An 18,683-nucleotide genomic window follows, 5' to 3' on the forward strand; every position below is an offset into this window, starting at 1 on the left:
CTGTGAGTCCTTTCACCCATTTTTAAATCACATTGTTTTCTGCTGTTGAGCTGTATATGTTCCTAATATATTTAGGATATTAACCCCTTATTAGATACATGGTTTGCAAATATTCTCTCTTATTTCATAGGTTGCCTTTTCATTTTGCTGTGCAGAAGCTTTTTAGTTTGATATAGACCAATTTGTTTATTTTTGCTTTTGTTGCTCGTGCTCTTGGTGTCAGAGCCAAAATACCATCGCCAAGACCAATATCAAGGAGCTTTTCCCTTAAGTTTTCTTCTAAGAGTTTTACATTAAAGTCATTCATCCATCTTCAGTTAATCTTTGTGAGAAATGTATGACAGGGATCCAGTGTCATTCTTCTACATGTGAATACTCAGCTTTCCCAGCACCACTTATTGAAGAGACTGTCTTTTCCCTATTCAGTATTCTTGGCTCCCTTGTCAAATATTAGGTGACTGTATATGTGTGGGTTTATTTCTGGGCTCTTTATTCTATTCCATTGGTCTACGTGTCTGTCCTCATGCCAGTACTATACTGTTTTGATTACTACAGCTTTGTAAAGTTCGAAATCAAGAAGTATGATTCTTCCAGCTTTGTTCTTTCTTAACAGTGCTTTGGCTACTTAGGGTCTTTTATAGTTCCATATGAATTTTAGGATTGTTTTTTCTCTTTCTGTGAAAAATGCCACTGGAATCTTGATAGGGATGAGTCTATGTAGGGCTTTGGGTAGTAGGAGCATTTTAATAATATTATTAGTTTTTCTAGTCCATGAACATGGAATATTTTTCATTTACATAAGTTTTCTTCAATTTTTTTCATCTATGTTTTATATTTTTTAGTGTACAGATTTTTCACCTCTTTGCTTAAATTTATTCCTAAGTATTTTATTGTTTTTCCACAGTATTGTAAATGGAATAGTTTTCTTTATTTCTTTTTTTAGATAGTTCATTGTGTATGTATACAAACACAACAAATTTTTGTATATTGATTTTGTATCTTGCAACCTTACTGAATTTATTAGTTCAACAGTTTTTTGATAGAGTCTTATTAGAGTTTTCTATGTATAAGATCATGTCATCTGCAAACGGAGGTGATTTTACTTCTGTTCTGATTTGGATGCCTTTTTATTTCTTTTTCTTGCCTGATTTCTCTGGCGAGGACTTCCAGCACTGTACTAAATAGGAGTGGTGAGAATGGACATCTTGTCTTATTCCTTATCTTAGAGTAAAAGCTTTCAACCTTTCACTGTTGAGTATGATGTTAGCCTTGGGCTTGTCTGTATAGTTCATTTTTGTTTCATATGTGCGTTTATTATAGAAGTATAGTGTAGTACATAAGACCACGAGGGTCAGGTTGCCCTGTTCAAGTCCTGAGTTTCAACACTTAGTAGCTGTGACCTTCTGCAAGTTATTTTGATTTTTTTTTTAGTATTTCAAAATATGAATTTGTCCAATATAGGACATTCCATGGTGTGATTATTTAATAATCACACAATATCTTCAAATATGTTCTAGCCTCTTACATGCAACTAAAATGTCTTTTGGCTGAATTACTAACACGAGACAGTGCAGGGCACAGACAACAAGCTATGAGGCACATCTCATATTTCCTAATATTTCATAGTATCATAACCCTTTAATTTAAAGAGGACAGGAACTGAAAGGGAGTAGACTAAATACTGGTAGGTACTTGAATTTGTCCATGTGTTTCTAAAGTGTCTTGCTGCATCCTCCAGGTCGCGGTCTCCCAGCAGGACAGGCTGAGGTGGAGATGATAGAGCGCGCACGGGAGAAGCGCGCTTGGGAAGCTACCCTCCCCTCTCTGAGTGACACGACCCAGTTTGAGAAGAGGAGGAGGATGATGAATGCGATGGAGATGAAGGAGTGGGCCTTCAGAGAGCAGGAGATTGAAAAGTAGGTTCTCAGTCACCCAGACAACTGCTCCTGCACTGGCAGGAGTAATGTTAATACTTTTTATTTGTAGAGCATTTTCCCAAAATGTATGGATTTAAAAGCAATCCTTAATCTGTAGAATTAGGAAGCTTTCAGGAGCAATTGCTCTATAATTTTCTCTCCAATAATGTAAAAATGTAAAATGCCTTCTTTGTGTGTGCAGTTCGCTGTGGACCCCAGATTGAACAGTTCCTCCAGGCGTCTCTGATTCTTCCCTTCCCTTTTCTCTTTAGTGTCTTATCTAGACTGTCACAGAATCCCACTGATTTCTGCAAAATGTCTCTCAAGCAGTCCCTTTCTGTTCCTTCCCAGGGCCGGGGTCCCTAGATGCTGGCCCTCCTCCCATCCATCAAACAACCGCCTAGCTGACCCTGTCTCTCTTCCCTCTGGTGCTGAATTCACAGTCAGGACACATTGGATTCTAGCTAATGGGCATTTTCTATTTAAAAGACCAATTGTAGAATTCTTTAATTAAGAGATGAGCTCACACTACATAAATAACAATGTGCTGAGGTATTTCTGGTTGAATTTTCAGTCATTTTAACTGACATATTTTCAATAATGAGGTTGTCTCTGGAATACAGAGAAATGATGAGAACTGAAAAATTATAGCTCCCAAGCAAGAAGGAAAGGAAGGGTTGTTGAGGGTGTCCTTTGTTCTGGGCTGCGCTGAGGCACTTCGCTGCTCGTAGCAGTGCTACTAAGCCCCGGACAGTGTGCTGACACACAAGAAAGTGGGGGACTCCGTGTGGTTCTGAATCCAAAATATGTGTATCTTTTGGCAACACCTTCTGATTAATCATGAATGCAGACTGATGTTTGGTAAAAGCTTACAATTTAATAGAAAATAGTGTTTGGGGCAAAGTAGGGGTCAGATACCCAATCCTGTCTGCAGAAATTTGAGTTTATTGCTGCACTTTGAAGAGGTATATTCTTGTCAGGAGGACATTAAAAATGTAACTGGCCAGAGTGAAGACATCACCTGAGAAAGTGGGTACTTTGGTTAAACTGAGGTTAATTTTAATAAACAGCTTGAGTCCCTCCTACGTGCCAGGCTCTGTGTTATGAGTTGGGGAAACAGGAATGAACAGGAAGACAGAGTTCCTTGTGATCCATTGGAACAGGGAGTGAGGAGTGGGAGGGGGAGCAGGTGGGCGAGGATGGAGCAAAAGACCTTCAGACCAACAGCTCTCAGGCAGGGTCTTCAGATGATTCTCTCTATACAAAGTGCTAGGAGAACCCAGGCAGGACAAGAGTTCATTCTATTTGAGGTGGTTGAGGGTTTGGAAAAGCTACTAGAAGAGCTGGGTATTGAAGGGTGAGTAGAAAGCCATTACGTAGATGATCAGCCAGTGATGGTGACGATAATGATGGTATGCATAGGGCATGCAATACTTAACAGGGTGCTTATTTCGTGCTAGAGCCAAGTTCCAAGCCAGTCGTTCTCAGAGTGTAGTCCACAGGCCAGCAGCATCAGCAATGCCTGGGAACTCATTAGAAATGCACATTCTCAGGCCCCATCCCAGACCTCCTGAATCAGGGGGGTGGCCGCAGCAGTTCGTGTTATAGCAAGTCCTCCAGTTTTTCTGACTAATGCTCAAGTTTGAGAGCTACTGTTCTAGTACATTGTATATGTACATTAACTCATTTAATATTCACAACAACCTTAGGAGATGGGTACTATTACTATGTCCATTTGATGAATGAAGAAATTGACGTAAGTGATGAAGTTGAGAATTGAACCTAGAATTTCCAGCTCTAGCAAGAAAGGTGACTGATGGGTGTGCTTATTTTTGTACATTTGAACATCTCCATATTCACCTGTTGCTGCTTCCCCACCCTCTCATGTGTATTCACTGTGAGAAGCTCCACTGGTATGACGTGTTTGCTCTGTCCTTTTGAGTTGATCATTCAGCTCCATCTGCTGAGGCCATACTTCTTGCTTGTCTGTGTGGCTAATCTCAATCCATGTTTATCCTCAAGTACTGGGTTAATGGCTGCTCTAAGGAAGCTTTCCCCACCATCCTTCTCCTTCCCTTTGATCACCTGGAAATAGTGCTAGAAGAAGGGCTCTGCTGTGTCTTCTCCCACACAAGTCTTTTCATTCTTCTGGCCTGGTATCTGTCTCCTTGTGTTGTAAATATTGCTTTAAATGCCTGCTTCACTAGACCAGCGCTTCTTGAGAAAATGTGTTTTATCTTGTCCATCATTGTTTGTTCCCTGCCTGGCATATGTATGAATAATGTATTAATAAACACTTGACAAATGAGTGACAATGAATTATTGTATGGATTTTAAAGTAGGAGTAAAATGTTCAAATCTCTATTTTAGGGAGGAAAATCTTGACATCTCTGTGGGGAAAAGATTGCAAAGAGAAGAGACTAGACTAGCAACTAGAGTCCAAGTCAGGAGAGAGATGACAAAAACATGAGCTCAGGAAGTGATGCAAGAAGTGTTTTAGAGGAGGAATCATTAGAGGAGGAAAGAAGATGTAAGAGAAGGGTTAGATTTCTAGGGGAACAAAATGGGTGTTTTTGTTTTTTTTTTTTTTTGAGGTTGTCAGGGGTTAGTTGGAGATTCCAGTAGACAAATTCTGGTTCAGAAATATCTGGGCTGGAGGTACATGTTTGGAAGGAAGATGTGCATGGTTGTATACACATGAACAAGGTGGTCCTGGGAGAACAAGGCGAAGTGAGGGGAAGGGAAACGGAGACTGAGCATCCATGTGTCAGACGCTGCTGTTTTCACATTCACCACTTGAGGGCGCGTGCCACCACCTCATTTTCTCTCACGCCTTCCTTTGCTTAACCTTCCAGCAATACCAGCCAACCTGGAACTGTGCACACACATTTTGCTGTTCATTTAGGACCATCTGCCCGGAGAGTTCTTTCTCACCCCGTCTCCCTGGCATCTCTTCTTCGTGCTCCAGAGCCACATTTGAACATATTCCTATGATATGGATACTCCACACTGAGTTGCCACCCCCAGATCTCCAATTCATCTGTCACACTTAGGCCAGAGTGGCTTTTAAGATACACGAATATATCAGCCCCAAAGGAAGGTCCTGTTTGTGGCAGGTGTTTCCTTTCTAGCAGAATGCCCTGTTTGAGAGGCCGTATACTTCTGTATGTTTTGTCATTTCCTTGAAGGCTGCAGGAGATTCGCCTGGAAGTTCTAAAAGAGCTGTTGAAGAAGCGTGACAAGAATCAAAATGAAGTGAGCATGGCGCGCCTGAACGCCCAGTGGTCTACACTGCAGGAGGCAAAGGAGGCAAAGTTGGCACAGATTCAGCACACACATGTCTCAGGTGAGCGCAGTAGGAGCTGTGGGAAGGATGGAAACAGTGAGGATACTGGCTGATTCAGCTTCTGTCATGCCCACCTGTCCATGACAGCCTGGGCCACACAGATGACAGATCTGTTTTCAGTGTTATGTTCTGGCTGCGGTGAGTGAGAGTAATGGAATTCATTCAGTTCAGTCGTCTCCCTGTGAAGAGAACTACAACTGGTTTACTTGTCTGCATTTGGATCGTTCAGAACAATATTTTGGCGATAGTCATGGAGGTATGTTTTATTTTAGCGATGAGAAAACTTACGGGAAAGGGAAAGAATATAGAAGGGAAGTTGGAGAGAAGAAATATCATCAAGGATTATTCTGATTATGGGTCACAGGTCTATGGACCTCTGTCTCGCCTTGGTCGGTTCCCAGACAACAACTCAGAGGACTTTGTAGTAAAAAACCACTATCTCAGCACCTATGAAGGTAAGCAGTTCATATCATCGCAAGTCCAGTATAAGAAGGTTATCTTAGAAATGTAAATTAAACATATAAAATATAGCCATTTAGATTAAAAACTAATAAAATACTTGCAATAATAGCAATTATATGTTTAATATTATTAATATTATAAGTTCATAGAAACCAATAAAAACTGCTAAGACCGAAGTAAATATACAGATACCCTATACAACAGTTTATCAAGGAGTAAAGTCAATAAGCTACTAAACATTTAAACATGTTTAATGTCACTAATAACCAAAGTTATACAAAAATGAAATCAAAAAACCTTTTATATCAGGTTTTTGAAGCAAACAAGAAATATATAATGAAATCAGCCCTTTATGAAGAAATACTAGGAAACTAGTGGGCAAGGGGATGGGTAACTAGGGGATAAATTGATGAAGAAGTTTGTATCTGTTATAAAGTCCAAGAGAGGCTTATTTAAATTATTTAAATTTTAATTGACAGGTTTAAGTATCATATGACCAAGATTACGGTCACACCATTGAACTTGTAGCTCTGGCTGACCATCTCCAGAGCAGAGAATGATAATCTGGTGTACATCTGCTTTACAATGGTGCTGCCATGTATCATATGATCGCTAATTTTTTTTGTTGATCATTGTGGAATGTATTACTTTTTTGTGGGGCAATGTTTTCATTTTAGAATGCATTTCTTTTTTTATAATCTAAGACACCAAGAGTATAAGTTAATGATATAGAAATTTGCTTTGTATTTCAGGGACAATTCAATTATATGAGGTACACCTTATCAATAATTCTAAATGAATTAGGCAAACAGCTATTAAAATTAACAGTATGCTTTCAAATGCTAAGTTTAAGCACCCAGATACTAAAATAATGTACTTCTTTCCCATAGGATTAGTTGAACTGGAATCATGTCTCCCAGATTTTGTGACACAACCCCGAATCAAACCTCCAAAACCAAAAGTCACCACCACCAAAGATGGTTTTCTAAAGAGGGCCGCAAGGATGGACCGTGAGTTGGCAGAGGTTCATAAGGTATAATTCTTGTCTGGAAGACAAGATGCTTCTAGTGGGACTTTCTGCAGGGAAATACTACACTCCCAAAACTGCACTTCATCTTGGGCAGCAATGTCCAGTAGTTCTCAACACACAAGCTTACATTCATTTCCTCTCTACACTTTTCTCTTCTGGCGGGTTGCCTCTGCTGTGCTGAGTCAGTGGTTTTTGTTTTGCTTTTTGTTTTTTTTTTTTTGTCTTGCCTTCACTTCAGATTATAGGAAAACCTCTGGGAAGCTATTCTCCCCATTTGCAGAATTCACGCTACTTTCTAAACATGGTTCTGCCTTTGGATCTGCACAATAAAATTTGACACAACATTGAGGTGTAGCAAGTGTCTAGTGTTAGGAATTACTTTTGGTTTTAACAGTGTAATAGGCCTCATTTTCTCCCTTTTAGATTAGTTACCAGAGCATCATGAAGAAAGGGAGTCATGTTCAGCTCCCCTCTCATCTAGTTTAAACTCAGCTAAATGGGCAAGTCTGATGGTCATCCCCATGTCCAACTCCACAGCGTCATCCGCTAGCTAGGATTTCTCTTTTGTTAACTGGACTACAGGTGTACAGACTTTAAAATCTGTGGTTTATGATAGTGATGCTCAGTCCTTAGCCTGCATCAGAACCACCTGGAGGGCTGTTTAAAACACAAATTGCTGGGTCCTACCCACAAAGTTTCTGATCCAGTACGGGTGGGGCTGGAGTATTTGCATTTTTTTGCAATTTTCTGGGTGATGCTGATGCTGCAGGAAACCCATTTTGAGACCACTGGTTGATGACATACCCTCATCACTGGTCCAGCATGTTTGTTCATTTAGTTTTAGTAACATTATAAGGATCCATGGGAGCCCACATGCAAGACAAAAATTAGGACTTTGACAATAATTTACGTGTATCTGTGCGGTTCTTTCCCACCTCGTCCTCGTCCCCCCGTCTCCATGTACCTATTCTGAATTCTGTGTTCATCATTTTCTCACTTTCTGTAAGATTTTTTTGCAGTTATATTTATTTGATAGGGTATGGAAGTTCCCTTCTATTCCTAATTTACTGAAGGTTTTAATCATGTGTTTGTGTTGAATTTTATCAAATGTTTTGCCTGCATCTATTAAGATAATTATATTTTTCTTTTAAAAATTATTATTGTAATAAGGAACATTTATAGTTTTTTACAACTATTAATCTATCCTTGCATATTTAGTATGAACATAATTTGGCCAGGGTACATTGTTTTAATACATTGTGGAATTTGATTTACAAAGATGTTCAGAATTTTGAGTCTACATTCATGAGTGAAATGGCCTTCTTTTTCTTTCTCGGTTTGACTATATGTGGTGGTGGTGTCAGAGTTATGCAAGTCTTCTGAAATGAACTGGGGAGTAGTCCTTCTTTCTGAGCTTAAATGTGTTTGAGATGTTCTATTTCTTCAGTTTGGTAGAATATTAGTATAAAATTATCTGAGACTGATGTTTTCTTCATGGGAAAAATTTTAAGCACTCCTGCAATGTCCTTACAACTTACAGAACTTTCTGCATTGTTTTGACAAATTGTATTTTTAAAAATTGTGTTTTCTTTACAAATTTAGTTTCACCTAACTTTTCGATTTTTTTTTGCGTATGGTTGTTGATAGTATTACTTTAAAATCTTTTTAGTGTTTGTTTTATCTATAATCATGCCTACTCTTTTCATTCATAACATTATTTATTTGCGCTTTTAACTCTTTTTTTCCTTAATCAGTTTTACTGGAGGCTTGTTTATTTTCTTGGTTTTTTTCCCAAACAATGAACTTTTGAGTTTGCTGATTTTCTCTATTATATATATTTTTTTCAGTTGCATTAATTGCCACTCATATTTATTGTATCTTTCTATTTTCTTTAGGTTTGTTTTGTAGTTCTTTTCCTAACTTAAAGTACACATGTAGCTCATTAATTTTCAGTTACTCATCAGTTTTACATAAGTACTTAAACATTTCTTTCAAAACACTGATTTTGGTACATTCCATTAGTTTTGATATATAGTTTGTCATTATTATATAGTTTGCCATATTATGTAATATCTAATTTTTAAAAACATTCCTTTTGATTTTTGAACCCCTGAGTATTTGACAGTGTGTTTTAAAATTTCCAAATATGCAGGGATTTTAAGTCATTTTCTAGTTAATTTCTTAATTGCTCTATGGTCAGGGTCCCTAGCCTGTATGATACCTATTTTTTGAAATTTAGTGAGGCTTGCTTTATGAACTGGTATATGATTTTATACATAAAATAATCTAAGTCCACTTCCAAATAATACTGTAACTTCTCATGTAGTGCAGGTACTTTATGATGGATTATACCCAATTCCTCCCCGTGACATTGCTGTCATTCATTTCACTGACTGATGTGCTATAATCGTCTGATACATTTTTCCTATTATTGCTTTAATAGTTATCTTTTAGATCAATTAAAAATAAAAAATAATTTTATTTAACCTTTCTTTCCCATCTCTTCCACTCTTCCTTTCTTTTATAGATCCAAGTTTCTGACCTATATCATTTTCTCCTGCCTGAAGCACTTGTTTTGCCATTTATTGCAGGGCAGGTCTGCTGGAAGTGAACTCATTCAGTTTTTTATTGTCTCAGGAAGTCTTTACTTCTCCTCTTTTTTTTTTTTTTTGAAATGTAATTCACATACCATAAAATTAACCCTTATGAAGTATGTAATTCGGTTGTTTTCGGTGTACTCACAAGATTGTTCGACTATCAACACTGTCTAATTCCCGAACATTCTCATCATCCTAAAAGGAAACTCCATACCCATTAGCCATCTTACCCTCTTCCCAATTACCCTCTTCCGCCCACTGTCTGGCAACCACTAATTTACTTTCTTTCTATGGATTTGCCTATTCTGTATATTTCATATAAATGGAATCATACAACATATAGCCTTTTGTGTTTGACTTCTGTCACTCAGGTTAATGTTTTCAAAGTTCATCCATGTTCTAGCATGTCTCGGTACTTCCCTACTTTTATGGTTGCATAATATTCCACTGTGTGGCTATACCATATTTTGTTTATTGACTCATCAGTTGATGGAAACTTGAGTTGTTTCTTTTTGTCTACTTTTGTATAAATAATGCTAATAGGCACCTTCATGTATGCATTTTTGTATGGATGTATTTTCCAGTTCTCTTGAGTCTATACCGAGGAGTGATTTCTGTGTTACATGGTAACTCTATATTATACTTTTTGAGAAACTGCCAGACTGTTAAAAATGGCTGTACTATTTTACATTCCCACCAGCAATGTATGAGTGTTCCAATTTTTCCACAACTTTGTCATCTCTTGTTATTTTTCATCTTTTTTATTATACCCATTCTAATGTATCAGGTGGTGTATAATTGTGGTTTTGATTTGCATTTGTCTAATAATTAATGAGTTTTAGCATCTTTTCATGTGCCAATTGATTATTTGTATAACCAATTCTTTTTTGGAAAAATGTCTATTCAGGTACATTGCTTATTTTTAAACTGGGTTTCTTTTTATTTATTATAGACGTTATTTTTAATGTCTTTATTGTTGAGTCGTAAGAATTCTGTGTATATTCTGGAGACTAGACGCTTATCAGATACATGATTTGAAAAGTATTCTTCTATTCAGTGGGATGTCTTTTTGCTTTCTTGATAGTGTCCCTTGAAACACAAAGTTTTAAATTTTGATCTTTTCACTTGTGAATAATGATTTTACTAGATAAAGAATTCAAGGTAGGTGGTTTTTTTCTTTCAGCACTTCTAAGATTTTATCTCTCTTCTTGCATGTGTGGTTTCTGACTAGAAGTCCACTGTAATTCTTATCTTTGTTCCTCTATAGTTAAGGTATGTTTTTCTTCTAGATTCTTTCAGATTTTTCTCTTTATCTTTGCTTTTCTTTAAATATTATATGCCTGAGGCTTTTTTTTTTTTTAAGGTATATATCTTGCTTGGTGTTCTCTAAGCATTCTGGATCTGTGGTTTGGTGTTCGTCTTCAATTTTGGGAAGTTTTCAGCTATTATTACTTTAAATATTTCTTCTACTGCATTCTCACTTCTCCATCTGGTATTCCAATTACATATATTGTACTTTTTTATATTGTCTCACAGTTTTGGGATGTTTCATTCTGTTTTTTTGTTTGTTTGTTTTTTCTTCTCTCTCTCTTTGCATTTCAATTTGGGAAAAGGCATCCCCTCCTGACATCCTGCTGTGGTTTCCTCTTTATGTTTCCAGTTAAAGAAGATCTTTTTGGCTAGGTTCCAGTCTTTTTTTTTTTTTTTTGGATGATTGTTTAGCAGTCACTGTGGTTTTGTTGTAGTCACTAGGAGAGGCGAGCTTGTGGTCCTGATACTCTGCTGTCTTGACCAGAAATCCTCTTTTCGATATGATTTTAAACAGGATTGTTTCCTTACTTTCTCCTTATGATAGTTTATTATTAGTGTAGTAGAAAAGCAACAGATTTCTGTATATTAATCTTGTATCCTATAACTTTACTGAATTTACTTATTAGTTCTAATAGTTGTTGTTTTTTCTTGGTGGGGGACTTCAAGGTTTTCTATATATAGTATCATGTCATGTGCAAATAGTGACAGTTTTACTTCTTCCTTTCCAATTTGGATGCCTTTTCCCCTTTTTCCTTGTCTGATTGCTCTTACTAGGACTTCAAACACTATGTTAAATAGATGTGGCAAGAGTGAGCATTCTTGTCTTCTTCCTGATTTTAGAGGAAACGCTTTCAATTTTTCACCATTGAATATGACATCAGCTATAGGTTTGTCATAAATGGCCTTTGTTTCCTCTATACCAATGTTGATGAAATTTTTTATCCTGAATGGATTTTGAATTGTGTCAAATGCTTTTTTCTTCATCTGTTGAGATGATCGTGTGATTTTTGTCTCTCCTTTTGTTAATGTGGTGTATCATATTGATTAATTTGTGAGTCTTAAACCATCCCCACATCCCTCAAATAAATCCCATTTCATCATGGTATATGATCCTTTTTGTATGTTATTGGATTTGGCTTGATAATATTTTGTTGAGGATTTTTGTATCTATATTCTTCATCCTTGTTAGTATAGTGATGAGTATCCCCACCTGTCACATATTCACCAGAGATACTGGCCTGTAATTTTCTTTTTTGTAGTATCTTTGTCTGGTTTTGGTATCAGGGTGTAATGGTAGCTTTGTAGAATGGATTTGGGAGGATTCCATCCTCTTCAATTTTTTTGGAAAAGTTTGAGAAGGATGTATATTAGCTCTTTTTTGTATTTTTGGTAGAATTCCCCATGAGGCCATCTGGTTCAGGACTTTTGTTTGCTGGGAGTTTTTTGTAATTACAAATTCAAGATCATTACTAGTGCTCTGTCTGTTCAGATTGTCTGTTTCTTCCTGACTGAGTCTTGGAAGTTTGTATGTTTCTGGAAGTTTGTCCATTTCTTCTAGGTTGTCCAATTTGTTGGCATATAACGGTTGTTTATCTTTTCAAAAACCAGCCCTTGGTTTCATTCATCTTTTCTATTGTTTATTTGTTCCCTATTTTATTTATTTCCTCTCTGATCTTTATTATTTTCTGTCTTCTTCTGACTTTGGTTGGTTTGTTATTCTTTTTCTAATTCCTTTAGATGGAAGGTTAAGTTGTTTATTTGAGATTCTTCTTGTTTCTTGAGGTAGGCCCGAATCAATATAAACTTTTCTCCTAGGACTGCTTTTGCTGCATCCCATATATTTTGGAAAGTTGTGTTTCCCTTTGTATTTGTCTCAAGGTATTTTCTGATTTCCTTTTTGATTTCTTCCTTGACCAATTGGTTTTTCAGTAAAATGTTGTTTAGTCTCCATGTGTTGGTACTTTTTTCGTTTTTCTTGCTGTAATTGATTTTTAGTTCTAATTGGAAAAAAATGCTTGATACAGTTTCTATTCTGTTAAATTTGTGGCCTAGCATGTGATTTATCCTGGAGAATGTTCCATGTGCACTTAAAAAATGTGTGTTTTGTTGTTTTTGGATGGAATGTTCTATAGATATCCAGTAAGTCCTACTACTTTATTGTATAGTTTATGACTACTGTTGCCTTATTGATATTGTCTGGATGAACTGTCCATTGATATAAGTCAGGTGTAAAGTCCTTTACTATTTTTTTTTGGTCAAATTCTCCCTTTATATCTATTAATATTTGATTTATATATTTAAATGGTCGTGTACTTGATGCGTATATGTTAACAAGAATAATATTCTCTTCATTATTGATCCATTTATTATTACATAATGTCTTTTTTGTCTTTTGTTATAAAGTTTATTTTGTGATATGAGTATTGCTACCCCAGCTTTCTTGTCATTTCCATTTGCATGAAATATCTTTCTCCATTCCCTCACTTTCAGTCTGTGTGTGTCTTTAGCTGTGAAGTAAATCTCTTCTAAGGAGCATATAGATGGGTCCTGTTTTTTTTACCCACGTCTTTTGATTGGAGCATTGAGTCCATTGACATTTAAAGTAATTTTTGATAGTTATGTACTTAATGCCATTTTATTTTTCTTTCCTGAGGTGGGGGGTTGTAGTTTTCCTCTGTTCATTTCTTCTTTTTTTTTCAATCAACGTACTGGGGATTGAACCCAGGAGCTGAGCTATTTCTCCTGCTCCCCGTTTCTTCTTCTTTTTGCTTCTTCCCTTGCAGTGTGATGATTTTCTTTAGTAGTGTGTTTGTATTCCTTTCTTTCTAGTTTTTGTGTTTCTATGGTTCACTTTTGATTTGTGATTATTATGGGGTTCATGTATGTTGACCTGTAACTAAATCTACTTGTTTTAAACTGGTAGTCATTTAAATTCAAACATATTTTGAAAGATCTATCTTTTTTACTCCCTTCACCCACATTTTGTGGTTTTGATGTCGTATTTTACATCCCTTCACTGTTCATTTTAGTTATAGTTGCTTTTATAATTTTTGTCTTTTAACCTTTCATCTTGTTTGGGATAGTCTGTGCTTCTTGTACCTGGATATGTTTCCTTCTTCAGGTTTGGAAATTTTCAGCCATAATTTCATCAAATACAGTTTTGATCTCCTTCTCTCTCTCTTCTCCTTCTGAGAATACAATGCAAATGTTAGTGTCTTTCATGTTGTTCAGTAGATCCATTAAACTGTTCTCATATTTTTGTTTGTTTTTCTTCTGCTGTTCCAACTGGGTTATTTCCATTATTCTGTCTTCCAGATCACTTGGGCATTCTTCTGTATCATCAAGTCTGCTAGTCATTCCTTCTAGTGTGTTTTTCATTTCAGCTATTGTATTCTTCAGTTCTGACTGGTTCTCTCTTTTTTTTTTTTTTGAAAAACAAACAAGTTTAATAACATGTATACCTCCTGTATACTCAGAAAAACTGAGTCACTCCCTGAAATAGGCAAAGGTAACACCTTAAATACTGTCTTTAGCTAAAAACAAAAGCAAGAACTTGGGCTGACTGCTTCTTTTTTGTATTTTCTAATTCCTTGTTAAAATTCTCACTGTGTTCATCTATTCTTTTTCCTAATTCGGTTAGCACATTTATTACTAATGCTTTGAATTCTTTATCTGGTAAATTGTTTTTTTGTTTCACTAGTTGTTTTTTCAAAGGTTTTCTCTTGCACTTTCAATAAGATAAATTCCTCTATCTTCTCATTTTGCTTATCTTTCTCTGGCTGTATGAAATAAGGTGAAACAGTTGTGGTCTTGAAAGGGTGTCCTTATGTGGGAGCATCCCTAGACAGTCTGTGTGGGCCCAGTGGCTTTGGCTGGAGAGCTGGATTTGACATGAACACAAGTCACATCTTTTCTCAAGGCATGCTGGTAGCTATCACCTTGGTAGAAGGTAGGGCTGGAGATGGAGGTGCTAGGGCCAAAGTCTTATAAGGCTGGGTTCCCCTCTGCTCAGTGGCCATTGCTGCCCTAATGGGGGTGAGTTCTGGTCCTACCTTGCTATAGCAGAAGCCCTGAGGGCTGGGTCTGAGCTAGTTCCACTCCTTCTAAGTGTACACTCTCCCCATTCCCAGATGAGAGCAGTGCTGGATTAAGAGGGACTGGTGTGGGGCACATGGCATGGATTGGAGCATGGCTACAGCATAGGCCATGGTGGTCCACCTGAGGCCAGAGATCTGGATTTCTCTGATGCCCTGCCTGTGTAAGCACCAGCAATGGCTGCCCCCACCCTGCTTAGACGCTGCTTTGTATCTGAGCTGCCTCTGTCTCACAACCTGGCTCCCAAGCGGGGTTGGAGCATTCACTTGCATCAGGCTGGGGCACACGCGGAGGCATTCACGGGAAAGCAGCCAGCCACCTATGCAGTTTTCAGTCCACCCTCTCTGCCCTACTTTGTGAGCAAGCAAATATGCACACATTCCTTATAAGCAAAGTCCAGGCTTCCCACAGCCCTGCTGTTATTCCCAGCCAAGGGGACTTGCCTTCCCTGTGTCAAACTCCAGGCCTGGGGCACCCAATATGTGACTTGAACCACTCACTCCCCAGTGAGATCTCTGCCTGTGTAACCCCTCCTCATTACCTGAATCCCCTAAAAGGTCCTGACCTGATCACTTCTCTTCTTTTCCTACCCAACTCCGAGTGGATCTTTCTTACAGCCATGGTTGTGCAAGAATCTATCTGCCAGTCTCCAGTTAGTTTTCAGTGAGATGTAGATGTATTTTTGGTGTGTTTGTTGAGAAAGGTAAATTCCACATCCTCTACTCCTACTCTTGATCTCCTTCTCCAGACAAAATAGACTTTGAAACAAAGACACTCCAATGAGTCTGATTATGTCCAACAGTTCTCTCTGCATTGCTAACTGCTACACAGTAGTCAGTTCTCTCCTCTCTGCAGTGTTTGAGTGGTTACTCTCTCCTTCTTGAAACATTTTCTTCAGTTGAAATCTGTAACAGATCTCTTGTTTGATTCTTTCTTCACTGACCTCGATACAAGTCTTGGACATGATGTTGAACAATGAATACTTAGGGGATGATGATCATGATGACACAAAAATGCCCCATACAGTTCTTGCTGAATAGTTATTAGATTTTCACACAAAGACACTCACATACATACACAACAGATAAATTTATTAACTGTACCACGTGATGATTATTTACTATTCATTAGGTCGAAGTGGAGCCCCTAACGGTCTTCATCCTCATCATCTTTCACAGTGAGTAGGCTGAGGGGAAGGAGGAAGATGAGGGGTCAGTCCTGCTGTTTCAGGGGTGGCAGAGGTGGAAGACGTAGAGGAGGTGGGAGGGGAGGCAGGAGACACAGGCACACTCAGTGGAACTTTACAGAAATACATTGTAATTTGTCTTTTTTTTTTTTTTTTTTTTTTTTTTGCTTTTTCATTGCCCTAAAAATGTTTCTATATGGTACCAATCCTTATTCCATCATTTGGTTTAGTTTCAGTGCCTGTATCATAGAAGGGTCCATGTTGTAAAAGAAGTCAAAAGCCGTCTTGAATAATGGAAAGTGCTCTCCCAGATCATCTAATGTCTACTGTTGTCTGGCATCGTGTCTTCTGCATCCTCTTCCTCCTTGTGTTGCACTGGTTCAGAAGCACTGGTCCCTGTCAGGTCACCTTCTGTTAATTCCTCTGGGTGGTGTCTTTTAGCTCTTGAATTTCTCCAAGATCCATGTCTTGAAATCCCTCACCTCCCACCACCTTTTTTTTTTTTTTTTTTTTTTTTGCCATATTCACGATCTCTTTCATGATTTCCTTGATTGGCTCTGTTGTAAATTCTGTGAGGTCATGCATACCATCTGGACACAGTTTCCTCCAGTAGGAATTTATTGTTTCGGGCTTAATGGCTTTCACAGCTTTTTCTATAATAATGGTGGTATCTTCAGTGATGTAATCCTTCCAGACTTCCTAACGTTCTCTCTGTCGGGTTCTCTTCCATAGCACTGACAGTCCTTTCCATAGAGTATTCCATAGTGTTATGAGCCTTAAAGTTCCTTCCATGTGACCAACCACCTGAGCTAGAGGCTTCATTATAGCCATTGTATTTGGAGCAAGTAGATCACTTTGTTGCCTTTGGTATTGAACTTACGGGGTTCTGGGTGGCCAGGGACGTTGTCTGATATGAAAAGAAGTTTAAGAGGGGAGTCCCTCACTGCCAAGGTACTTCCTGACTTCAGGGACAATGCTTTAATGGAACCAATCCAGAAAAAAATGTTCTCTTCAAGGCCTTCTTTTCTAACCAAAAGACTTGGCAGCTGGTGTTTGTTTATCTTTTCTCTTCAAGACTGGGGGGTTAGCTGCTTTCTAGATAAGGGCAGTCCTGATCATAACCCAACTGTTTTTGCATAAAACAGTAGAGAAACCCTGTCCCTTCTTGCCTTGAATCCTGGTGCTCACTTCTCTTCCTTATGAACAAATGTCCTTTGTGGCATTTTTTTTCCCTCCAGAATAGGGCACTTTCATCTGCTTTAAATATCTGTTCAGGCAGATGTCCTTTTCCCTCAGTGATTTTCTTAACGGTGTCTGGGAACTCATCTTCTGCCTCTTGGTCAGCAGAAGCTGCTTCTCCTATTATCTTGGTTTAAGCCAAACCTCTTTCTAAAATTATCAAACCATCCTTTGCTGGCATTAAGTTCTCCAGCTTTGGATCCTTCACCTGCCTTTTACTTAAGTCCTTATATAATGACTTCACTTTTTCTCTAATCATATTAGAGTCTACAGACAGGCCTTTCTTAAAGCAAAGCTGCACACACATGAAAGCTGCATTTTCAACATGAGATAAAAAGGTAGTTTGCAGAAAGTACAATGTTTTCACATCTGCGGGTGTGGCTGCAGCGACAGCTTCATGAATTTCCTTTTCTTTTTTCACAATGGTCCTTACACTGGATTCTTTTATCTTGAAATAGCAGCAGCTGCAGCTGCAGCCCTCAGTCTACGGTGCATATCAAGCAATTCAACTTTTTCTTGTAATGTCATGACTTTTCTCTGCTTCTTGGGAGCATTCCCAGCATTGCTGGTGGCACTTCGTATGGGTCTCATGGTGTCATTCAAGGTGTACGGTATTACGCTAAATATGATAGAAACTACGTGAGAAGCACTAGAGCTCACTTGTTATCTTGACACGCAACTCAGCATGTTAACATGAGAGATGACCTGCTCACTTGGAGATGGTTAGTGTCACCATACTTTTTAAGTCGACACTCGCCGACACAAGTTCACAGCAAAAGCAACAGGAGGTAGCTGTGAAATTATTACAGCAGTGTAGTATTTACTGTAGTTAATTTTACGCAGTTATGATTTAATACTGCATCTTTACACTTATTTACATTTCTTTCAACTGCGAGTGGCACCACGCGTGGTCTGTTATGTGTCTGTGTGTGTTAGTTTTGATAAATTTTACTTTTTTATGATAGATTTGTATATATTTTATGGTAGTAAATGATTAAATAGACTAGTATCTGCCTATATTTTATGCATTCATGACATGCCAAATTTTTTCTTTTTCAATATTTCTGTGCTGTGTGGTTCATCTGCAAGTTTTTTCAAGTTGTCAAAAATCTCCAAAAATTTTTCCAACGTATTTATTGAAAAGCTTCTGTGTATTAGTGGATCTATGCAGTTCAAACCCATGTTGTTCAAGGGGCAAGAGTACCTTTAGACTGCTGCTGCCCTCTGCTGATTCATGGTTTTGGTTATCATAGCGCTGCTATATATATTTGCTGTCAGATTTATTTTCAAGAAACCCAGAGGCTCTATTACAACCACAGTAACTTTATGTGGCTCCAAATTTTACTCATAACTGACATATTTTTATTAATTTCAAGTCTTGGCTTTGTGCTTGTTGTTTTATCACTTATATATATATTTTTTGTGGAAAAATGTAAAAAGTATTATATGATGAAAAAGTAGTAACAGTGTGATTTTATAATCACAGAGATCAGAATTTTTG

General features: G+C 37.7%; 1 protein-coding gene and 1 long non-coding RNA gene across 4 annotated transcripts in view; one reads left to right on the forward strand and one right to left on the reverse strand.

Moving 5' to 3' along the window:
* Positions 1 to 18,683, forward strand: part of CFAP91 (cilia and flagella associated protein 91) — a 70,843-nt gene that overhangs the window by 24,111 nt on the left and 28,049 nt on the right. For all 3 annotated transcript variants that reach the window (XM_014564134.2, XM_032479943.1, XM_032479947.1), the window contains exons 7-10: positions 1,739 to 1,916; positions 5,105 to 5,262; positions 5,535 to 5,717; positions 6,615 to 6,757. In XM_014564134.2, the coding sequence (XP_014419620.2) occupies positions 1,739 to 1,916; positions 5,105 to 5,262; positions 5,535 to 5,717; positions 6,615 to 6,757 (662 nt within the window). The remainder of the gene's footprint in view (positions 1 to 1,738; positions 1,917 to 5,104; positions 5,263 to 5,534; positions 5,718 to 6,614; positions 6,758 to 18,683) is intronic.
* LOC116663724 lies at positions 143 to 18,677 on the reverse strand. The gene is made up of 3 exons (XR_004320012.1): positions 18,667 to 18,677; positions 16,916 to 16,919; positions 143 to 418 (listed from the first exon to the last, which is right to left on the reverse strand). It is a non-coding gene; the product is annotated as an uncharacterized LOC116663724 (long non-coding RNA).

Source organism: Camelus ferus, chromosome 1 (genome assembly GCF_009834535.1).
Source record: "Camelus ferus isolate YT-003-E chromosome 1, BCGSAC_Cfer_1.0, whole genome shotgun sequence".
Classification (NCBI taxonomy): domain Eukaryota; kingdom Metazoa; phylum Chordata; class Mammalia; order Artiodactyla; family Camelidae; genus Camelus; species Camelus ferus.